The 25,348-nt window shown below is 42.4% G+C and overlaps 1 protein-coding gene across 4 annotated transcripts in view; it reads right to left on the reverse strand.

Annotated features, from left to right (window-relative positions):
- The window catches only part of CDK5RAP2 (CDK5 regulatory subunit associated protein 2), a 186,914-nt gene that overhangs the window by 27,155 nt on the left and 134,411 nt on the right, over positions 1-25,348 (reverse strand). For 3 of the 4 annotated variants that reach the window (XM_030817712.1, XM_030817709.1, XM_030817711.1), the window contains 5 exons: positions 24,354-24,476; positions 20,113-20,680; positions 18,014-18,246; positions 6,943-6,991; positions 4,051-4,223 (listed from right to left, as the gene is read on the reverse strand). In XM_030817712.1, coding sequence (XP_030673572.1) covers positions 4,051-4,223; positions 6,943-6,991; positions 18,014-18,246; positions 20,113-20,680; positions 24,354-24,476 — 1,146 coding nt within the window. The remainder of the gene's footprint in view (positions 1-4,050; positions 4,224-6,942; positions 6,992-18,013; positions 18,247-20,112; positions 20,681-24,353; positions 24,477-25,348) is intronic. The other variant, XM_030817710.1, reaches the window with a different exon arrangement.

Below are 25,348 nucleotides of genomic sequence, written 5' to 3' on the forward strand. Positions count from 1 at the left end.
AGAGATGCTGACAAGCATTTGCCAGAATGGAGGAAAAGGTTCACCTTAGCACTGGATGTAACCATAAGAACTGAAGTAACTCCAAATGTAACTGTAGTACATTCATGATGATGCAGTATTACATAGCTATTAAAACTATGTTATGAAGACTATATATCATAAAAAATACATTATACTAAATCTTAAATCCAAGATTGATAACATAATCACAACTTATAGAAAAAAAAAATTCAGTTTCTCCCATACACTCACTCAACAATCAACACAGAAGACTTCTGTGACCAAATGTGAGGGTTTTTTCCCCCACAGACTAGGCAAACAGTTCTGCAGCAGACACCAGCCGGGTGTCCTCTAATTCAGTTGGACCTGAAGATAGCGTCAGATCCACAGGTTGAGGCTCAGTCCCAAGACTGCCCCCTCCAACAACTTCTGATGCCAATCGCAAGCCCCCAATTGTTTCACCCGTGCCTCCGACCAACTGACTAAAAATTTGGTTCCCTCACCCGCCTCCTGGGGTTGGATTAATTTGTTAGACCAGCTCAAAAACTCAGGGAAACATTTGCTGATGTTTACTGGTTCATTATGAAGGATACTGCCAGGAAGACTAAATATATACTTCACAATATCACAGAACTCTACTTAAAAATCTATACAGACAAGGAAAGACACAAATATGTGAAAGAAGGAAATACATCTAAATATTAATAGCAGTTGCCTTTAGGTGGCAGATTTTAGATTTTTTCAAAAATTCTATATTACATTTTAACAGAATACTTACTAATATATAACATTTTAAAATTTCCAAAATGAGCATGTATTTGTTCAGTCTGCCACATCTCACTTTAACAAAGAAAGAAGAAAGCACAATTCCAATCCAGGGGTAGGTTTCTAGAGTCAGTGTTTAAAGCATCATCACATTAAGTATCCAAAGGCAAAACTAATGTCTTTAATTTATCAATTAGGGTATACTCAGTATATCTTAGTAATGTTTGTTTTAAAACATTACACTAATGTTATGACCCAGTTTTAATTCCTCCAAAATGACTTTCATTTAAAAGTAGCACAATGTTACAGATCTTTTCCTAATTAAATAGTAATTTTACCATGAATTTGAATGTTTATGAGATGACTTAATTCCCAGACCTTCAGCTATCTCCTGCTAATGCCAGAAGAGTGGCAAGTAATTTGATGCAATGTTGTAGCTCTCGCTGCACGACAGCACGGAAGGACTCTTGCCTGCAAAAAGCTACTGGCACTCACAGCACTGCATCTCCACGCTCCTTAAACTACTGGTGCCCACGGCACTGCACCTCCCCACTCCTTAAACTACTGGTGCCCACGGCACTGCACCTCCCCACTCCTTAAACTGCTGGTGCCCACGGCACTGCACCTCCCCACTCCTTAAACTACTGGTGCCCACGGCACTGCACCTCCCCACTCCTTAAACTGCTGGTGCCCACGGCACTGCACCTCCCCACTCCTTAAACTACTGGTGCCCACGGCACTGCACCTTCGGGCTCCTTCAACTCCTGGCGCCCACGGCACTGCACCTCTGCGCGCCTTAAACTCTGGGCGCCCAGGCATTGCACCTCCGCGCTCCTTAAACTCCGGGCACCCACAGCACTGCACCTCCCCACTCCTTAAACTTCTGGCACCCGTGGCACTGTACCTCCCTGCTCCTGCCTTGGTGCCCTGCAAATCTTCTTCCAGCAGCTAGTCAGGTCGGAGTCAGTCAGGAACTTTTCTGTTTGACTGCAACCTTCCTTGCTGGTTTATCCAAGTCACACACTCATGACTGTGAGAAGGGGACATAAATGCTTAGCAGCAATCAAAACATGCCATCTTCCACTGAGTCTTTAGCCAGGAGGCGGAATCATCACTTGGGCTTAAGGAAACATTCCCAGTTGAACTGGACACCACTTATTAATTATGCAGCCAAACTGAAGAGAAGGAAACACTACACTAGCCTTTACAAAATGGGAGAAAAATCTCTCTCTTAGAATAATGCCCTTTTGACAAATGCTAATTTTTTAAAAACATAAATCCAATAAGCAACCACAAAAAAAAGTGTGTATCTCTTGCCTAGCAGTTCCAATTTATAGAATCTGCATTAAGAAAAGCCCCCAAATAAGGGAAAAGCTTCATGTTCACAGATATCCCCTGCAGCATTGTTTACAATTGTGAAATCTGGAAATGACTTAAAAATGTTCAGCGACAGGGGAACAGAAGGAAAACTGCAATTCAGCCACTCAATGGACTATTCTAAAGCCACTAAAAATGATGTTATATAACAACATGTCGGAAAGTTTATGACAGAATGTTAAGTGAGAAAAATACTAAATTATCTGTCTACCAAATCATAAATATGACAAAAGACAAAAGAAAAACTAGATGCAGAGAGCAAACGGCTGAAGACACACCAAAAAAGATGATGGTGGGCTTACTGGGATGGCTCCAGGGAGCACTGCCCCAGTTCAGGTAACCCACAAGAGGGCATCATAAGCCCAAGGTCATGGGTCCACAGAGGACTAAGAAACAGAAGAAATGCCTAAAAGGTTCTACATTAGAAACAGAACAAGGTTGGGGTGGTGGACAGGGCGAAGGGTGGAAAAAGAGGGGCAGCCAAGAGGGAGCAGAGGGAACTGCCTAGTGAAAAGAATAGGGATCTCAAGAGTTCCTGTTTAAATAATTTGGGTTGCTGCATTGTAAACACCACTTTCCTTCTGCTTCCTCAATCAAGTCTGCACAAAGTCCTCGTAGGAGTGATCTCTGGGGATTCTTGGAAAATCACTGAGTTACACATTGAATGGATACAATACAGAAGAAGTGGCACTAGGGACAGGGAAATAATTTTTGGTGTGACCTAAATTTGGGAAAGGCAGAATGCAGAGCCAGAAATGACCAAGAAAAACCAAGTACTCAGAAACTCACAAAAACTGCAGAGAGATACAGCCAGAAATCCAAAGAAACTAGGTCTAGATGACGCTGCTGGAGGACCCCAGCTGATACCTCAGTTACGCCAACAATATGGACTTCACACTCTAGGTATGTCTTCTGTCTTCAAACTGGGCTCCTCTGAGTCCTGAGTGTCCTCAAGAAGACTCAGAGGCCATCACGGGACAAAGGCACCACACTTATCTCTTTTACACACTGCATGGGGCCGCTGTGAAAATTTTCACCTGCTAACTCAGTCCATGGTCGGAGGCAGAACAAAGGTGTTATGGACTGAATGCTTGTGTCTCCAAAATTCCTATGTTGAAGCTCTAAGTCCAATGTAATGGTATTAGGAAGTGGGGGCTTTGGGAGATGATAGGACCATGAGGGTAGAGCCCTCACAGTGAGATCAGTGCCCTCATAAAACAGACCCCAGGTCTCTCACCTTCCTTCTTCCATGTGAGGACACAACCAGAAAATGGCAGCCTGCAACCTGGAAGAAGGCCCTCACCATGCTGGCTGTACCCTGATCTTGGACTTCCTAGCCTTCAGAACTGTAAGAAATAAGTTTCTGCTGTTTATAAGTTACCCATTCTGTGGCGTTCTGTTACAACAATCCAAATAGACTAAGACAAAAGGCCTGATCCAATGGGCCATGGGTCACACTAAAGGAAAACAAAGTAGATTCCTACAATCACAAATGTTGTATTTATATAAAAATATCAGAATAGGGGGCTAGATACTCTCAGGCAACTCAAAGCAGAAAAGTCTGAACTGACCCTGTCTTAGGATGAGTTTGAAAGAAACAACAGGAAATTAACCAAATCTGCACTGACATACAAGTTCAGTGACACACAGCCTGCAGGAAATGGCAAGTCACATACTAAGTCGTCATTTAAAAAATAAAAATGACTTTTCCCCAATCGCCAACACTTTCAACAACCATAGCTTTCTCTAGTGATAAATGATACTCTGAATGACCAGCATTGGCCCTAATGGGATCTCCTTTCATCAGAGAAATATTCAAATGTCACCACACTCTGCTTACTAAGGTAAGATGGCAAATTATTGTTTTAATCAGGCCATGTTTAAAATGCTTAATGAGGCTTAGCTTACCTTGAGAAAAATTGTTCACCATAACTGAAGTCTTCTCTGTCTCATTATCTTGCTTCTGGTCTTGTGAGAAGAAGGACTTTTCAGAAGTTTCATAATCAGAGAGCGCATGAGAGGCTGAAGGCTCAGGAGATTCAGGTAGAAGAAGTTGGCAGGTTAAGTTGTCTTCCTCAATCCTTAACCATTGAGATTGAAAGATAAATCATCTCCCATGCTAAAACCCCAAGCCAGGACTATGACTTATGAATACTTAGGATTACTTTACTCTTAGTAACTCCCCCATGTTTGCAACTTCAGTCAGACCTTTTATTTCCCTACAGCATTAAGCAATGACATTCTAAAAGCAAGAAAGGCTCAGTGGGCTTGACTTTGGAGCCAACAAGGGGAAGCAGGGGATTGTGCCTGTCCCACAGCCTGGTTTACAGGGGAGGGACCCAAGAGGACTTGAGTCAACGGCAGCTGTTTACCAAACAATCTCTCTATACCAAGCATTTGAGATTTTAGTTGGGCCTCACAGAAACCCTTTGAGGTAGGGATTACTATCCTCATTTAGAGTGGGGGAACTAGGGCCCATCATAAACTGGCCCATTGTCTCACGGCTTGGTCAGAGGCACAGTTTAGACTTCAACCAGGCCTGCCTGGCTCCAAGGCCCCAGGAGAATGTGAGAGCCCAGCCCAAAACCATGAGGTGGCCTATGGATTTAAAAATCTCAAAACTCTCATGGTTCCCAAGCAGGTTTCAATATCATTATTCTAGCAATCATCTGGTTATTAACCTGTATTTCCCAAGGACCACCTAAGCCATGAGAAAAAAAAAAAAAAAAAACAAATGCTGTGAAAAGCCCACATGAATCTCCATTAGAGATAAACTCCTTAATTGATGCTCTTTTTTCTCTCACATTTGCCTATTACTTCTTGTCAACAGCCACAGTCTTATTATTCATGAGCTCAGACAACAGCAAAGACTCCAAGGCTGCAATGCATTAATTGACAGGTAAACACCTGATGCAACTTTGCCCAGACAGTGTGATGGATGCACAGGCTTGCTGCTGGCTTGCAGAAGTACAGCATGGGCCAAGGGCACCCACTTAATTGACTTAGAAGTGGCCCGTGTTAAGCTACAGTTGAGAGAGGCAGAACAGAAGGAAAAAAACAAATCTGTCAGAAATGAAAAGGAGTGGCACATTGGTTGAAGAGGCTAAAAGAGGTTCCATCCCTCACTCCAACTCCTTCTGCAAGCAACCCCAGCAGTCTTCCTAAATGGCCAATGTGATCATGTCTAGTCCTAGCTTACCTTCCTTCAAAGACTCCCTACTTCCTACAGAATAGAGTTTGGACTTTTAACACAACATTTGAGGACCAGCCCAACAAGACCCAGCCTGCCTCTCCAGCTTTGACCCTCAAAGGGACCGTGTCTCCTTTGCCTCAGGCTTGGACACTCTCCTGACAGCCCCCAGCCCCTTCAACTCTCACCCTTTAGATCTCAGCTAAGAATGGCCCCACTCTGGGAAGCCTTCCTTGCCCTCTCTAAAGCATGCCAGTGGGATGTGATCTACTATTGTAAGAATGGAAGTGGAGGATTGAACTGGGAGGGATCTTTGACAATACTGCAGTGGGAGAAGAGTATTTCTTTTAAATTTGCAAAAGCCCTGATTAAAACGTCCTCCTGTGAGCTGGGATACCTCTCTGCCTACTCGTTCTAATGATGCAAATGCCCTTCGTGATGCCAATAAAATCTACAAGTCTGCACCCTAGACTGGTCTCTATTTTATTCCCAGAAGCCCAAAGGACCACATCTTTAAAGAAGAGGAAAGTACACAGCAACATTAATAGCATTCAGAATCTTTAACAACTAAATAAAGGAGGGCAAGACCTTGGCATTTTCAGTTGGCCATAGAGACAAGCTAAGAAATTATACAATTCATGTATTCCAAGAATATTTTCTGAACTCCAACTACATGCCAGCAACTTGGAGCTGGAGCAGGTAGAGATATTCAAGACATAGGCTTTGCCCTCAAAAGACAATGCGGAATAACAGGAAGAGGACATGCATTGGATCGAGTGTGACAGATTCAAGTTCAAATCCTAGCTCTGCTTCATAACGGCAAATATGCAACTCTGACCCACAGCTTCCTCATCCTAAAATGGTTACTTCAAACTTTATATGGTGAGAACTAGTAAATGTGAAATGCCTACAGCAGCAGCTGACACACACCAATACCTAGTGAACACTAGCTAGCTCCTTTCCTCTTCCAAGGAATTCTGGGAATAGAAAGATAAATGTAGAAAGCATTACAATACCATGTGGTAAATGCTGTAATGTAATTATGTCCAAGTGCTATGGCAAGAATCACTGACGCTGGGATGTGGTGGAGAGGGAGGGTACTGGGGAGAACCAGCTTCATTTACATTTGAATGGACTCTGAAGAATGATTTTCAAACTTCAAGAGGAAAAAGGTGGAGTGCACAGCCATGGTGTGGAGAATAATACAAAGCCACATAGGACTAAAACATGGGGTACATCAGGGGAAGGGAAGCAAGGAGAATGGGCAGGGGAGAAGAGAGTTGGGGTCAGAATGAGAAGGGCCTCAAATGCCAGGCTAAGGAGTCTGGAGTTTATCTTGCAGGTATCTGGGAGCCAACAAATATGTCATCTGGTTCAAATCACCTGATAGAAATGACACAAGTAACCTGAAATGAATGAATGAAAGCAACAGGACATATGGCATGAGCTCTTGGTTTTGTATGGCCATTTGTCAGTTCCATAGATGTTTGTACCTTATTTACAAGAAGCAGGAAACAGAATGGGAAGGAGCCAAAATATTTTAAAAGCTGGCAGGTAAATCAGACCTAGAAAGTCCTGGGAAGTCTTCTTAACAAATGTTACACACTCACCTCTCCATCAGTTCATTCTGGGTGTTCATTTCCACTCCAACTGATTTTCCTGGAAGCAGAAATCACATCAAGAAAGAAGGAGAAAAAAATGTTTTTAAGTGTTCCCTAATAATTTCCTGCTCATACATTTGCAGAAGCACTATTCCACTTGTTTAAACGCTCTATAACAATCCTGGATATTTAAAGTAGGATTACCAAGAGTACAATTCAGACTATAGACTTCTCCTTTATCACTGCATTGACACTAGTTCTAGGTGACAGCACTGAATCTAAAAAGCAATCACAAGGTATTGCTGGTGCAGGTTTTTCTTTCTCTCAAACTCTGATACTAACAGAATATATGCTTATTACGGAAAATGGGTAACAGAATCAAAAAAAGATCAATATCCTGGCACTCCCACAGCCAAGTTACTGGATTTCTTTCCATTCTTTTTTTCATGCATTTTGGCATGGAAGATACCATATTACAACATAATTTTTTCACTTAGTATATTATTATTATAGCCATTTCTCTTACCAAATTTGCTTCCGAAACATCATTTTTAATGCCTGCGCTAATATTCCACTGTAGGCGTGCATTACCGCAATTTTGCCAGTTCTCTATTTGACATTTAGGTCATTTCCAAATTTTCACTTTTATAAACAAATAAAATAAGCATCTTTGTGCATACAGCTTTATCTGCATTTTAATTATTTCCTTAGGAAGGGTCTCAGAAGTAGGATTAAAACTAGGGAAAGGAGTACATGAGTACAGTTGAAAAACCCACTGTCTACAGCAGGGGAAATGATTTTTAAAAAGTGACAAAAGAAAACAAAATAAAGCTCAGAATGTAGCTGGGCAAAAGATGCTCTGCTCTCTTCCTGCATGTCATCATTTGCTGTTTGAAAGGAAGCACATGAGCCTAGATTTCAAAGAGACTAACAACTTTATTTTAAAAATACTTCAGAACCCTGGAAATTGCAGGCTGGGATGAGCTCTTTGAAGAAACTGATGCGTGGCTAAAGAAAAAAACAAACTCTTCTATAGTTGTACTTGAAAAATGAGACTATAATTAAACTGCACCCACACATGCAATTTTCAAAACTATTCCTAAAAGTTCTCAAACACCACAGTACAGAGGAAAAGATCACTGAATCCTTGCACATTTGCTTTAAGTCTAGAAGTTTCTACCTACAAACTCACACGGCTGGCTGGTATGGTCATCCAGGTTCTCTATCACCCACCAGGCCAGCCACCTGGGCACCAAGAGTCAGTGCAACATGCTAAGTGATAGAAAGTCACCTACCACGGCAGGGCACTGTCACCATCAGAAAGGAGTCACACAGGCCTGAGTGACCAGGCACCAGGGCCTGAGTATGGCTGTTTAATACCTACTATCTCCTTCAGGCCTCACAATGATCCTATGAACATGGCGTTAGTACCTCTGTTTTAAAGCAAAGAAGTGGAAATCCAGGAGATTTAATGTTTCAACTCTCCCTTTGTCTGATCACACTCTCCTTTACTTTACTACATTTTATAGTTAAGCAAGAGAGATGGAGATATCCTTATAGCTACTTCAATCACAAACCTATGCCTCTTAGTTACATCCTGGCCAAAAATGGCATGCTATTTTGGCTTCCTGAAAGGTAGACAGAGGTTGACAGGCCTTCATCAGTGGATGCTCTCAAGACTCCACATTTCTGTCCTCTACAATCCTCTTCAAGGGGGAAATCCACACCTGACTGAGTCAGATTTCAAGACCTTTACTGGAAGAACCAGCTTGTAAGACCATCCCTAATGGGCAGGGACAACTGTGTGTTAAAAGAACAGCTTAGTCAACATTTTTCATCTCATACCTGCACTGGACTGCTTACCAACATTCAGCAGATAACACTGACCCTACAGACCCTGAGAATGGACCATCAGTGCCAGCCCAGCCTCCGAAAAAGCTTAAGACTTACTCAGGTACTAGCCAGGCAAACAAAGTAACATGACATTCTGCTTCACATTCTCAAGGTTCTTTTTTTTTTTTGAAATGAAGTCTTGCTCTGTTGCCCAGGCTGGAGTACAGTGACACAATCTCAACTTATTGCAACCTCTGCCTCCTGGGTTCAAGCAATTCTCATGCCTCAGCCTCCTGAGGAGCTGGAACTACAGACACACACCACCACGCTCAGCTAATTTTTTTGTATTTTTAGTAGAGACGGGGTTTCGCCGTGCTGGCCAGGCTCGTCTCGAACTCCTGGCCTCACGTGATCCACCTGCCTTGACCTCCCCAAGTGCTAGGATTAGAGGCGTGAGCCACCGCACCTGGCCACATTCACATTGTTCTTTAGTTGTATATCTTCCTCAGGAACTTCACAGGGTGGGGACCCTTGCTTTGGGGCAGGCTTTAAGCATTCCAGGTCTCCAGATATTAGACCCATCAAAAATCTCTCCTCCATTCCTAATCAAACCCATGACCACACCAGGATGTGCCCTGATGCCACCAGCAGCATGAGTTTCCCCTTCAAATAAGAGACCCTCGAGGAGCTTGCAACAACTCAACAACAACTGTATTCCACCCGTTCCCCTATTATTATAACAGAATGCTTTAAAACCAAGTGACAAATAGTTACTGTAGGATTCACAGGGAGATCACAACAACTAATGCATTGAATTTCTTGGTGGAAACTGCCCTCACACAGGTAACAGGGTACCATCTGTCTGGCTATTCAAAAGCTTAGGATGCATGTCATGAAAATGCTGCTCCCATCTCTCAGGCAAATCTTGTTGCTACGCCTAAGAGTTGTGTAGTGTGAGGCAATAGAAGGACTTCATCTTTTCAAATAAAAAAATCAAGTTATCCCATTCATAACTGAACAAGCAAGAGAAGACTATTATGCCAGACAAACTTATAACTGGTTGACCCAACTTCAGTTTCCTCTCTGCACTGATCCATTCTGTACAGTGCTTAAGAAGCCTCTTTTGAAACAGTACTTCCCAGCTCAAAATCCATCAGTCCTACAGACTTAACTTCAAATCCCATAGCCTGGCATCTCCTACATGACCCAGATGTTTCTTCCTTTCCACTTCTCTAGTAATTGGTAGAAACTAATTCTATTTTAATATGTACAGTGCTCCACCCAGGTTCCTGTGCCAGACACTGAGGATACAGAGATTAATGAGGAGCCACCCTATCCTCAGTAAGTTCACCTGAGTGGAAAGGGTGGACCCAAAAGACAACTGCACTACAGTGCTGTGATAAGGGGCCGCAATGGATGCTGTGGGAAGGCACACAGAGGAGACAAACAGAATCTGGCCCGGACCACCAAGGAACATTTAGGGGAGGCGGCAATGGAGCTGTATCTTTGATGGAGGGAAGAACTGCTTTATAAAGGTGGGAAGACACTTAAGGGGCTCTAGGGAGGGCAATTCCAGGGATTCTTAGAAGGAAAAACCCTCCATTTTCTCTGAAAGCCTGGATCACTCTGTTAACCATAACATGCATGCCCCCTTATTATTATTGTCACTGTAAGCCAAAAAGTATCTGAGACAGATCTCAACCAGTTTTGAAGTTTATTTTGCCAAGGTTATGGATCATGACAGGTGACATAGCCCCCGGAGGTCCTGAGAACATATGCCCAAGGTGATTGGGTTACAGCTTGGTTTTATATGTTTTAGGGAGACATAAGATATGAATCAACACATGTGAGGTATACACTGGTCTGGTCCGGAAAGGCAGGACAACTCAAAGTGGGTGGCGGGCTTCCAGGTCATAGGTAGATTCAAACATTTTTCTGATTGGCACTTGGTTGAAAGAGCTATTATCTAAAGACCTGGAATCAATAGAAAGGAGTGTCTGGGTTAAGGTAAGGGGTTATGGAGACCAAGGTTTTTCTTATGTGGATGAAGTCCCAGAGATGGCCATCCTCAGAGGCAAATGTTTCCTATTCAGATCCTTAAAAGGTGCTGGACTCTCAGCCAATCTCTTCAGGATCAGAAAAAGACCTGAAAAGGGAAGGGGATTCTCTATAGAATGTAAGTGTTCCCCAAAAGAGACAGCATTTCAGGACCATTTCAAACATGTCAAAGAAATATATTTTGGGGTAAAATACTTTGATTTCTTTCAGAGCCCTGCTATCTGTCATGTGATGCTATAATGGAGTCACGTTAGAATTTGGTTTCTTATTGCTACAGAGTCTGTTTGGTCAGCCTAAGGATCTCTTTTAATGTTAATACTGGTCAGTTGTGTGCCAACTCCAAAGGGAGGAGAGTATAATGAGGCATGTCTGACCGCCCCCCACTTTGCCATCATGGTCTGAATTAGTTTTTCAGGTTTTGTTGGGTTCCCTTAGCTGAGGGAAGGGTCCACTCAGCCAGCTGTAGGATTTACAATTTTAATTTTAGTTGACATATCTTCCTGAGCTCCCACTATTTGTCAAGGCAGGACACCCTTCAAATCAGGACTGTCTATTGGGTTTGTTTGGCCAAAAATTTAAAAATGAAAGAAATCAGGGGTGTCCAATCTTTTGGCTTCCCTGGGCCACACTGTGTCTTGGACTACACATAAAATACACTAACAATAGCCAATGAGCTTAAAAAACAAAAAAAAATCCATAATGTTTTAAGAAAGTTTACGAATTTGCATTGTGCCACATTCAACGCCGTCCTGGACTGCATGCAGCCCGTGGGCCACAGGTTGGACAAGCTTAAATAATGTCATTTCATCCTCACAAATATCTCTATAAGACAGGTACTGCTCTCCCCCATAAAGGAAATCTGGCCCTTCAAGGGATAAATGACCCACAAAGCTGGGATCTGAACTCCAGTCTGTCTGACTCCAAAGGTCTTGTTCTTTCCAACCCAACACCCTTGTGACAGCCTCTATCACAAACTCAGATGTGAATATCAAGCACAAGCTATAAACAAACCGAGGGTGGGAGGGGGTGGAAAGAATAAATTTTGCTTCCACTTCAGGTGAACAAAGAAAGTTTCCTGGAGGATAGGCAGAATTTCTCTAAGTGGAAAGGGAGTAAAAGTCTTACAGAAAAAAATAATGGTTTGAATGGAATCATGGAAGAGGGGAAATACAAGGTCTGGCCCACAGAAATGTTTGACCAGTGCATCCAATTTGATAGGAGTGTGAGAAACATGATATCATGGTGGTTAGGAGGGTAGACAGTGAAAGTGAACTACATGGACTCAAATTCAGACTCTGCCACCTCCTGTCTAACTTAGACCAAGTGAATTAACCTCTCTGTTCCTCATTTGTTAATAAATGAAGATAATAAATAATACTTCCTCTTAGGCTGAGAACAATGCCTGCCTGGCATATTGCAAGCACCCAATAAAGATCAGTCTTTCTCACTTCCTCATTGTTTCTCCTTCAACTTCTTCATTATCATCATCATCATCATCAGAGGGTGGTGGGCTGGCAAAGGCCCCTGGCAAAAGCCGCTTCCAGATTGGAAGGCTTTGAGAAGAAACCAATGTTTCAGGTTCACTTCTGTCAGCAGAGAACTAAGGCAAAGGATTCCAGGACCTATCTTTGTTCATGTGGTGAGCTCACTGATCAAACTGTCTTCTTTGTACCTTTCCCAGTGTCAAACACAGCTTACTCAAAAATACCTGCAGACAAAATACCACCTGCCTTATTCATACAACTGCTCTTGGGAGGCACCAAGAACAAGGATACAGTGGAAACTCTGGCTGCAACACCAGTTCCTGATCTATTTTGATCCCAGCCCTCTTGGGAATCTAAGTTATAGACCCTCACCCCAGAAAAATGTACATACTCACAAAAACTTGCAGGTTTCCAGATCCAAGGGAGAGTCCCCTTATAAGCATTAAGAAACCACACTATCATCCTAATTCTTGGAGCCTACCAACCAAACATTATTAAAGAAATAGCAAAGATATGCACAAAGATTCCAATACAGTGTTCTTTATAATAGCCCCAAAATGGGAACAATCTGAATGTTCATCTAATGGGGAATGATTAAATAAATTATGGTACATTTACACAAAAGAATGCCCTGCAGCCACTAAAACTTACAATGTGTATTTATTATCTATAACTGAACAAAGGGAGAGGATGCAAATAGTCCCATTTCTATAAAAAATACACATATGAATAAAAAAGGTCTGGGCATATATACTCCAGGGTATTCACGCTTTGTTGTGTGATGCAATTATAGGAGTATCTGCTTATCTTTTATTCCACGGTAAACATGTATTGCTTTGTATTAATTTTTTTAAAGGCTATATTTAAATTTTTAAGAACTCATGCTATGAGACTGCCTCAAATATAAAACTGTTTTACAATAAGCTTGTTTCATAATTCAAGAGCCAGACCCCTTATATGAATCCAAGAAAGAGCTACCTCTGTGTTACATTTTAGTCCCTAAGAAAAGGAGCTGTGGTGAGGTTTCTGGGACTTTTATGCTTTTTGTAGGAAAAAATCAAGTTCTATGTTTGTGTTATCTGCTAAGCCTAAAATGCTTCGTCTGCCTGCAGAACCCACAAATAATAAGTAGGCTCTCCATGGGCGTGTCAAGGTAAATAACTAAAAAAATAAATCAAGGGGAGTGGCTGGATGAGGGAAGGAAAGCAGCTGGTGCCAGAAGCACCCTCTCTTAGCTCTCCACTTCCTAGGGCCTAGAGTGAGAGCCTTCAAGAAGAGGCTGACAGAAAATGACTTGGGCCTGGAAGATTCGGCTTTATCATGAGGACCCAGATATTTCTCCACTAATAAAATGAAAACTAGCTTATTTAGAATACCCTTAGCTAGAAGGAAGTAGGTTTTTATAAAGCTGGGAAAAGTCAGGTCCTCCTATATACCCTGGTCCTCAAAAGTCCTGGGAACTGGTATTAGCAAAACCAGTCTACGGCAGGTCTAAGCTGCTGGGCCCTTTGGAAAAGCTGGGGGAAAACATTCACTAGGCCCAGATGGGTAAACTATCCCATGTTCTATCCTGGAATTAAATGAACTCTGTGGGCCATCATAAACCATCTATTTTGTACATATGAAGACAAGAGGAACAGAGTCCAATCCTGGTTCCACCAAGTCAGTTGTGACTTTGAACAACAAACTCTTATTTGTTAAGTCTAAGTTCCTCACCTGAAAAACAGGCTGTTCTGAGGATTAAGCCCCAACTCACAGCAAGTACAAATACTAATAAGCACTCAGTACATAAGAACTATGCACCCAGCATTGAGCCAATCCAAGGCTTCACATCCATAATTTAATTCGTACAAAGACTCCACCAATTAGGTATTAGAATGCTAAGTTTACAGGTGAAAAAAGAAACTAAGGCAAGGAATTAAGTAAATTTCCCAAGGTACACAGCTTACAAGTAGGAAGCCAGAGCTCTAATCTGGCCAGCCCAGCTCCAATGACTGCATTCTTCACCACTAGGCCCATTTATTTAAATAGGTAAGGTTATATCTCTATGCCTCAGTTCATCATCTATAAAACTGAACTAACACATTGTGCTTCCAAGGTCATTGTGAAGTTTAAATCAAATAACCTATATGATGCCAACTATAATACAAGTAGCTCTAGTAGGAAAAGTTTTTTGTCCAGAGACCTGATTTAAAATCCCAGCTCTGCCATTCACTCCATAAATGGTCACAGATGAGTTGCTTACTCTCACTGGGCCATACTCTCCACAACTGTAACACTGGATTCACTGACTCACTCATTCATTTTTTCATTCTCTCAAAATACGTGTTGCGTGTCCACCATACACCAAACGTTATCTATATCCTAGCACTACAGCAACAAACATAACAGACAAGATCCATGCACCCCTGTAGGGCTTACTTTCTACAGGGAAGGTAGAATAATAAACATATAACATGCAAGATGGTTAAGATGGTTATGGGTGGTAAACACATAACATGCAAGATGGTTGTGGGTAGAACCGAGGAAAATAACGCAGGGTAAGGGGAAAAGGGAATGTCAGTGATAGGCAGGGGTGCCTTGCTATTTCATAAAGAGCTGTCAAAGAGCACCTTGCTAATATGATGACATTCGAGACAAGGCCTGAAGGGATCAGGGACACCAGAGAGAAGAGAAAGTGCAAAGCCCCTGAAGGAGGAGCCGGCCTGAGCATGCTAGAAAAACTGCAGGGTCAGTAGCTCAGGAGGGGAAGCAGGAGAGGGTGGGGCGGCAGAAGTAAGGAGAGAGCGCGGCCAGGGCGATGGTACAGGGCTTTGCAGGCCCTTTTCTGGACTTTTACACTGAATGAAAAGGAAAGGCTTTGATTTGGGGGCAGAGATGGGACATGATCTGACTTACATTTTTAAAACATCCTTGATTACTGTGTGGAAAATGTACTACAGTGAGACAAGGATGGAAGCCCAGAGGCCAAACAGGAGAGACCTGCAGCATCCAGGTGAGATAAGAGAAGCGAGCTGAAGCGGTGGCAGCAATAAGGTCGTCAGGACTGGTCAGGGATGGAAGACGCGCAGAAGGCAGGGCTGCACAGAGGCAGCCAGGGAGGGAGAGGAGAACTGAACTCTCGGTGGCATCGTCTGGAAGCCAAGTGAGCCAAGGAGCGAGGGATCAACACGTCAAATACTGCTGCAGTCTGAGCAAGATGAAGACTGAAAACTGATTCTTGGATTTGGCAAAGTGGAAGTTGTTAGTGTCAGGCAAACTGTTTCAGTGGAGGGGTTGAGATAACTCAGAGTCCAGTCCCAATGGGTTTAAGAGAGAAAGGGGACTGGAAAGCAATACTAACGGAGATAAAGGAAAAGGACAAAAATAATGACTTCACAGTTTTGACTCTGGAATCATATTAATGTTATACATATTCAAAAAATTAAATCAATAAAAATAGGGTAAAAAACTCTAAAATTGAATACAAATAAAAGCAAATGAATCTAATTGTGTTTCAAATGACTAACCCAACAACAGCTGTACAAAGAATGAAACCAAACAACTTTTAAATTCAAGAACATACTATAATATATTTTTAGCCTACAAACAAAGAGAACTACTTCAATAAACAAGTCTTGAACTCTTCCAGTGGATTTGTTTTTCACAGGGGAAAGGGTGGAGTAATTCTGGAACTATGTGCATATATTACAGAACTGAGTAAATTGGCAGATATGGTGATGTTGTCAGAGCCAGGGTTCTTACTGTTGGAGAAGGGAAGTAAAAATGTGGAAGCGGGAAACACAGGAAAGAACCCAGTGAGTCTGGACTGGAATTAAAGGCACCATTGTGAAATAATGATTTTTTTTTAAAATAAATTACACATTTACACACACACACACACACGCACACACACACACACAGCCTGCTAAAGGGCCTAGACACAATGATACCCTCGTAGCAATGAACACACCTAGCACCAAATCTTGGTTGGTAAATATCATTACTCACTAAAAGGAATCAAGGCTCTTGGAGAAATGGCTCATTCAGAGCAGGAGCAGTACAGGATGAGCATGGAAAATCTATTTTGTCCCAGAAAGTAAGGAAGTGCTCCCAAAAAGATGGAGATATGTCAAAAGAAACTGCCACTTACCAAATCTGGGACAATATAATATGAATGTCAGAATGGATAATAGTCCATTGAATAAAATAAGAATCTTCAAGCCCACACTGATCATAAACAAACAAGAAATATATTAATAAAAGGAATTTAATAGAGAATGCATCCTTCTAGTACATGCCACCTAATATAAATGAAGAAGGAATGTGATTAAAAAATGTTACTGTTAGAAAAAACTGTCATAGGAACATTTGACTCAGACAAGAATCATCAATATATGGTAAAACTCATGGTAGAAGTTTGAAGAGGAAGAGAATAGTTACAGAGTAACAAAGTATCTTCTACAAATTACTCATTCATTACACAGGTTAATATAATTTACACTGGAGAAAACTGACAGACATTACCTTAAGGAAGTGATCAAAGTTAATATCACCAAAAATGGGATTAATATTGTGTGCCTCTTTAAGAAAATACCATAAGAACAAAATAATCTCTTATGTAGCATTTCTGCCAAAACTGCATAGCCAATCTAATCTAACCAATCTAATCTAATCGTGAATTGAATCTTGTGGAAAGAACAGATGACCCCAAAGTGAGGGGCTAGCCTGAACTATTCAAGTATGTTCACATCATGAAAAGAAGAAAGGGTGAGGAACTACTCCGGATTAAAGGAGACGAGAGACACATGACAACTAAATGTAATGTGGGGACTGGATCCCGGATCAGGATCAGGATACAGAACAAACTGTCATAAAAGACATTATTGAATTAATTATAAAAATTCAAATATAGGCTGTATATTAGATAATAGTATATTAGACAACACTATTTCTGATTGTGACAACAGTACCATGGTTACGCACGAGAATGTCCTTGGTCTGAGGAACCACACCCTGAATTATCTAGGGAGAAAGGAACATCATAGCATCAATCCACTCTCACAGGGCTCAGAAAGATAATAATAGAGTGTGTGTGTGTACAGACAGGGAAAGATAAAACATATGTGGCAAATGCTAACAACTGATGAAGCTGGGTGCACAGTAAATGGGAGTTCTTTGCTGTAGCCTCAAAAAAAAATTATTTTAAAAATTTTACCTAGCACATAGCAAAGGTTTCTTTCATCCTTCCTCTGGCCATCCTTAACTCTTCGATATGCTTTTTAACTGATAAAAATTTTGCTTGGTTGACTGGATTTTTTGCTTGCCAACATTTAAAACACACGAGTTTTCACACACACACAAAAAAACAAAACAAAACAAAAAACTCATCTTTTCTGGAAAATTTGTAAGATGCAAGAACTGGCAACCATGTGACCACTGCTGAGTGAGAGGCAGTGCCTTCTGGCTGGCTTCACTCATGTACCTTGCCAGCCTGGCCCCTGAGGCATCTAAACTGGACTCCTGGTTTGTAACAGTGCCAACCACAAGCCATGTGGAAGTGGTCACTGGGAGGAAGCAGCAGCCAGTGTGGTTCTGCTGTCACCTCATCAAGGCAGAGGGGTGAAAGATAAGTAAGGCCAACGAGTTAGCTCCTCCTGTGCCCCTCCAAGAAGTCCTGGGTCAATTACTGATGTCTTAGGACTCGCATACCTCACCCTACTTACCGTTGAGAAATAGCTTTTCCAATTTCTCCAGCAGCTCAGCACATTGATTCAACTGTTCCTGGAAACCCTCGGCCACGCAGTAATCCACATCGCTGGCCTGCAGCAACTCCTCAAATGCCTTAATCATGGTGTTCATGTGTTGACGGGAGATGACACAGATGCCATGGCCATCCTTAATCTGCTGCCGTTGAAGGGAGAGCTCCCTGGCTTGGGACTGAACTAATGAATCGTATCTGATAAAAGAGGGGAAAGAAAATACTTGGACCATTTTAGAATTGAATTTTTGTGACCTTAACACTAATTGGAAAAATGACAGAGTACAATTTTTAAAAGCCTGCAGCTGTACAAGTATATATACTTTTAGAAAAATTGAAACTGTACAAGGTCACCCCTTCTTTGATTTCACACAGCCAACAAATGCTGGAACAAAGATTCTTCTGCAACATTTTTAACCTTATAAAGCCCCCAATTAAAGTACAGATTGGCAAGGACTCAGGCAAACAATTAGTTTCCATACACTCTTCAAAAATACTATTCTGAATTGTAGAAACAAGTGCCCCAAGGGTCAGAGGATCTACCAAAAATTTTCACGAAGTGTGATAAAGAAAGTGTACCACAAAGAAAAAAAGATAGGACTCTCTCCTCCCGAACAAAACGTCACTGAAGAATCATGATGCTGACTACCATTTACTGAGGGTCTAGGACCTGTCAGTAACTGAATTCAGTGCTTTATATGTTATCTGATCCTCTGTCTTCCAACAAATGTATAAATGTCCCCTTTTACAGAAGAAGAAACTGATTGCAAAGCTAGTTAAGTGGTAAAGATTTTGGATTCAAACACAATTCTCACTTTGAAGATCATTATGCAATATTACCTTCTTACTGCCATGTGCCATCTTTTCCTATGTGAGCCCATAAGAGAAAGGCACTGAGAAGTACACAGGTTAAGAGAAATGTGACTCATGTAAACTGGCCACAGTAACCTTGCACCAGAGAGTAGCTTGGCAAAGATGTTGACACTTCAGTTCAATGTAATTTTCTCCTTCCTGTAAATGACAACACTACATGGGCTGGCAGTCACCATCAACATAGTGTGTGCACATGCAGATTACATGATACCAGCATTAAAGGTGGGGGCCAGTATCATGTGAGTACTGGAGTAACATGGGTAAACATGGGTAACTGATGAGTAACATGAGTAAACATGGGTACTGGAGTGGGATAATGTGGGCTTGAACCCTGGCAATGGCTCTGACCAGCTCTGTGAATGTTCTCTGCCAAGTCACTGCAGCTGCTTTGAGGCTGTTTCCTTACCTATAATAACTAGTTTAGGAATACCTCCTTCTCAGGTGATTTTGAGGATTGGATAAGAAAAGTGCCTAACCAGGGGCCTGAGACAACAGCCTTTCAATAATTACAAGCTTCCTTCAATCTCACTGCTTGGGAAGTCTTGAAAAATTCATCCTGGCTCCTGACAATTCAGAACAATGTGTTTGACTCAAATTAGTGACAAATGAAGGTCAACTTCACAAATGATCCCATTTTTGCCATATCTCATGAAGCAAAACTGTATATATCTATGCCCATAAAGCATGATCTTCATGACCTAAGAATTCTTCTCTTTCCATACAAGCTTATTTCTCTAAGATGACCTTAAAGAGTAAAGATATGGAAAATATTTATATTCCTCCTACCTTGCCTACACATCAGTTTTAGTTTCACAGCACAGCAAAAGCCAGTAAGAGAGTCCAGGAGTACACACTGCAGTTCAGCAAAGGCACTATCACTCACCAAGTGACTGGTATGAAACCTTTACCCTGAGCCTCCAACTTGAGGAGGGCAAGATCTGCCCTGCAGCTTTCCAGAGGACCCAAGACTCGTAACGGACGTTCACGTGCGTGGTCGCTGTTCCTCTTCTTTGTGGCCTCACCTCTCACTTCTCCACAGGACCTGGCTGCCTGAACCCACCATCAAGCCTTCCCCAGAACACACTCTACCCATCACAGAGCAGCATTCTCCTTTAGCTCATGGGCTCCCACCTAGTGGCAATACTGGGGGACTACAGGCTTAAACGGGGAGACGGCAGAGGTGGAATGTACCTGGAAGGTGAGAGGTCTCTGAACTTATTCTGCAGATTATGGATCTCACTGAAAAGTTGCATGTTCATATTCTGCTCCTTCTGCAGCTCGTATTCCTGTTCCTCCAGCATCCGGTTCTCCAGCATCCGGCCATCAATCATCTCTGGGGCCAGCGGATGGAGAATTTTCATGTGTTTCACATATCGCACTTGGTGCAAACTTGAAAAGGTCATTTCTTCCTCATCAGAACCGCTCTTGGGCTTGCTCAAGCCATCCTGGGCCCCTTCTGTCCCACACAAAACTGTAATAATGGCCTCACTGCACTGGGAGTGCTTTTGAAGCTGAAATATGAAATTCTGGTAGCCTTCCAGCTCAGTTTCCAAGTCATGGATTTTCTGTTTTAAGTATTCTGTCTCATTTGAGGTCTTAATGCTCTCTGACTGATCAGTCCCCATCACACTGACTTTAGCAGAAGGCTGACTCTTGGAACTCAAGTAAGTAGCTATTGAAGTTGGGCTCAGAACATCTTCAGGATTTTCTTTGCATGATGGCAAGCTGGCAAGGTCATCAGGTGGGCAAATCTCAGAGTCTGAAAATCAAATACATTTATGTCAGTATCTCTTTTACTAAAATCCAACCCCTCTCCTTCCTCACAGCCATAGCCAAGCCAAGACCACTGCAGTGGCCTAACAAGCCTCCCTGAAAAAGGCCCTAGTATTTCCTAACACATTTCCCTCAAAAGGCCTCCAGTCTTTCCTAACAAGCCTCCCTCAAAAAAGCCCTAGTCTTTCTCTCTTACCCCTCAGTTGTTCTCTTCCTCAGAGTGACTGTTCTAAAAAGTAATTTTAACCATGATAAACCCACACACACAGCCTAAAATTCATCGACATTCCCAGTATCTACATGAGACCTTCCATGATCTAGTTCCAGGCAACCTTTCCAGGAATATCTCTGGCACCACTGTGGAGATTTCCTACAAAATTAACCATGATTCCCTGCATATAGTGTGCTGTGTCATGCCTCCATGCTTTTGCATGGGCCGTGCCCTCTGCCTGGAACACCCTCAGCCCTCTATTCTACTCCTACCTAATGAACTCTTTCCATACCCAGATCTAATTTTCCTTCCTCTGCAAGCCCACTGCCAAACTATGCAAAAGTGACAACTCACTGTGGTTCTGTAGCACCTTATGCATATTACTCAAGACAAATATACTATGTGCTGGGTGCTAAAGTAAAAATTATAAGTGGCTTATTTATTGATTCACATAGCAATTCGTTATCTGAATGCCGCTCTCCCTCACCAGACTGCATGTTTCTTCATAGCAGAGATGTGGCCTTTCATTTTCACATTCTCAGTGTCTAGTACAGAACCTAACCCAGACCAGAAGTCAGTGCCAGTGTGAGAAATATTGAGAGATTCTGTGAAGCAACAGTAAAGAGTGGTAATTCTGAATATCCACAACACAGTCTTCTCATTTCCATGTCTAACGGCTTCCAGGAGATGCCCTGACATCCTCTTTAGTGAGGTGTTTCACTCACTCACAACACTGCCAGGAAATATTTCCTTATAGCTAGTAATAGCTAAACCCTTAGAGATGCAGTCAAACTTGTTTGAGAAGTGGACTGGTACAGCAGAAAGAATATGAGGTTTGAAGGCCACAGAGCCTGAGGCAAGTGACTTTACTATCCAAGAGCCTCAGTTTCCCCTGTGTCTAAAATGTGGGAAGAGATGTCTCATATGGTTGTAGTGTGGCTTCAAGCTCAGGCCTGACTCCAGAGCTTCTGTTCTTAACCACCATGCCACACTGCTGGCTGCCCAGGGAAAGTCCCGTTCAATATAGAGAGCTGTCTGAATACTTAAGGGGCAGCGGAATGTAGTAGAAAAGCCGGTCTTTGAAATTCAACAGACACAGTTTCAAACTCTGGCTCTGTCACATAGGCAAGTTACTTGACCTCTCTGAGCTTTAGTAGCTTTATCTGTAAAATGGAAAGAACATCACTGTGAAAAGTTGAATGTGTATGTTTTTAGGGATTATATGGAACAAAATCTGCAAAAAGAAAAAAAAAGGCTAGCACAGTGTCTGGCACACAGTAGTGAAGGAATCCAAGTAACACAAACATCCTCTAACCATTCCAAGATAGAAGGAGATGCCCTTCACCGGAGGCGTGCACGCGAAGGCCAGTCTGGAAAAATGCTACAAAAGCAACAATGTGGGTTGGACTGGGTGACCTAGGAGATCTCTCAGAGAGATTCACACACAAATCCTCGTCAGACTGCATGTCCCAATTTCTGGTTCTGCAATCCACTCCTTGTGACTTGAGGTACACTCTTGTCTCTGTTCATGATGCAAATACCATAAAGTATGGCATTTCATTTCAGAAAGCAGCTGCTACCTGACCTAAAGGAAGCATTCCTAATACAGTATTTTTGTTGTACACAATTTGTTATGAGAACTAGTCAATAAGAGCCTTGAGGGTGGAGATTACGTCATCCATGTCTGTTTCTCCAGTATCCAGCATAGGGTCTGCGACAGAGAATGTACTCAGCAAGTATTTCTGGCTGAACACCAGAAGAGAAAGGGGAGCTGGGGAGGGAGATATCTCTCAATAAGGCTTTTTTTCCAGTGAATCACTCTCCAAGACAAGAAATTATCTTTGCTGTAACAACCTCATGATAATAGAATTTGGTCTGTACTTCACGGCAAGAAGCGCGTTCACTCATGGAAATAAAGATTAGTTCCCAGGATTTCCCTTAAATAATTATGAGGCATCACTAGTATACCCATTTTACAGAAGAGGAGGTTGAGGCTTAGGGAGCTTAAGAATTTGCTCCGGGTTCAGGGTAGGTAAGCAGTAGAGCCCTTCCTCAAAGCCTGGCAGTCTGCCTCTAACACTCTGAATGCTGCTTCCCGAAGTAACACTCCCGCAATCGAATCTCCTGTATCACGGTGCATGAGCAAAGAGAGAGAGAGTTCTTAACCCTCAACGTGAAGGCCAAGATGCCTGTAAAATCCTTTATTCACATCCCAAGTATCTGTCAAGGGCCTTGTGAAAAAGAAACAGCAGTGAAGATGTCACACGCAGGACCCAGCCTCAGCTGCGCAACAATTAAAAGGTGGAAGTTCAGGCAGACGCAACTCATGTACAAAGTTCTGGAAGCACATTCAGAAAAATGAAAGACATTCAGTAATGAAGGGAAGTACTGACAGGGAAAGGGAAGCTGCCAATTAGTTAAGAAGTCTGTATTAAGAACTATCAAGAAGAAATCAAAAGATGTCCCCAAGACCATTTATGAATATTTGCATTATAAGAAATACTATAGTTCTACAACTTTCCACAATTCAGCTAAGGGGGACTTTATTGCCTGGTAGAGTAGCTTTCTCCTCAAAGCCCAGACCATGCAGAAGCATGTGACCATGTATTCACTGCAGTGACTCTGGACCCTGCAAAAGTATACACCACCGGGAACAGTGTATACACCACAACTCAGTATTTTTCCAGAGACTGATGTCCCCATGGCCATCCCATGACAAATTTAGGATTCTTGAGGACAATTATTTCTAACAGAGTGAACTAGATCTGGATTAATAGTGATTTTTTTTAATGAAGGGGGAAAAATATTTAACATAAAAAGACTGTAGGCATTTGTTCATTCTGGTTGAATGAGAACATGAGTATTTGTTATATTATCTTTTGTGCTTATGTATGCTTCTAATACTTCATAATTTTAAAAAGAAAGGAATACAACTTGCCTGTGCCCTCACCCACATCTCTGCACCTTTTCCACTGATCTGCCTGGCAAACCCCACAAACCCAGTCTCAGCCACAGGCTCTCCTCTGACCCACTCCTCCTGGGCACACGGACCAACACTGAGCACACCTCAGCAACAGGCAGCCCCGCGCTGAATACCGACAGGCTGTTGGGATGGTTGTCTCCTCCAAGCTGTGGGGTCCCTAAGAGCAGGCTGTGTCTTTTCATGTTGAACCACCAGAACCCAGCCCACTGCCTGGTAGAGAAGCATGCTGACGCATGGACAGGTGGGTTCTGACGTCCTACTGTACCTTGACTCTTCTCCTGCTTACCAGCTGGGTGACCCTGGGTCAATTATTTCTTAAAATCTCAGCTTCCTATGTGTTAGACTGGAATGATAATAATGCCCTGAGAGGGCTGCTATGGGCTTAGTAATAATTTTTAGATAAAACATCCAAGTGGTGCCTGGCACATGGAAGCTGTTCAATACAAACAGGGGTTGAATTCTGACCGATCTCGTAGCTTGTTTGCTGATCACTGCCCATTTCCTTGTCTCTCCAGACAGAAGATGTGGTTTTAATTCCTTTCTGCTCTCCTGGGCTGTGCTGGTAGGCTGCTCCCACAGGGGGCTGAGCTACAGGCAATCACAAAGAGAAAGAAAAATAAATAAAACTGTAAGATCTGAAACTTAGCCAAGCAACTGAGAAGAACACAAAGATACAACAGGGAAAATAAAAACACTGGGGAGGCAAAATGCAATTTATAAGATAAAATTAATCTATCGAGCTGCCATAACAGGACATAAAAAGCATAAATATACTGCAGCTTGTCTGAAATGGTTTAAGTTCAGGCTCTCAAAAAGCTCAGTGAGAAAATGTATTCTATCAATTCGTGCCCATTTTTCCCAAGAAGAGAGAGGCCCTAGGGTCTCCCGGGCAACTGTTTGAGGTAGCACCTGGAGTTGAGGCACCCTGGTATCTCAGTAAAAAATAAAAACAGTATTGAGTGCAAATGGCAAGCTAGGAGCCAGCATGGTGGCTCATGCCTATAATCCCAGCACTTCGGGAGGCTGAGGCAGGGGGGCCACTTGAGGCCAGGAGTTCAAGACCAGCTTGGGCAATATAGCAAGACCCCCATCTCTACAAAATATAAAAAATTTAAATTTGAATTTAAAAAAATGGCAAGCTATGGGCAAAGTGCCAGGGCCTCTGTTGAGCTGAGTTACCTTTGCCATAAAATCTTCCCTCCATGAAGGTCCCCACAACCCTGTATTGATTTAGTTAACTGCCACCTCCCCCAGCCCACACCAGACGGGGAGTTCTCAGAAGGCAGAGACTGTATCTGATTTATTTCTCTCCTACCCCCAATGCATGAGGCTGGAAACATAGCAGGTCCTCAGGGAATGTTCACTGAATGAATGAAAAGATGCCTGGATGATGGTTGAATGGATTAGAAGAAGGTAGATAAGGAGGTGGTAAGGGAAAAGCAATTCTGCCAAAGGCCTTC

Source organism: Nomascus leucogenys, chromosome 8 (assembly GCF_006542625.1).
Source record: "Nomascus leucogenys isolate Asia chromosome 8, Asia_NLE_v1, whole genome shotgun sequence".
Classification (NCBI taxonomy): Eukaryota; Metazoa; Chordata; class Mammalia; order Primates; family Hylobatidae; genus Nomascus; species Nomascus leucogenys.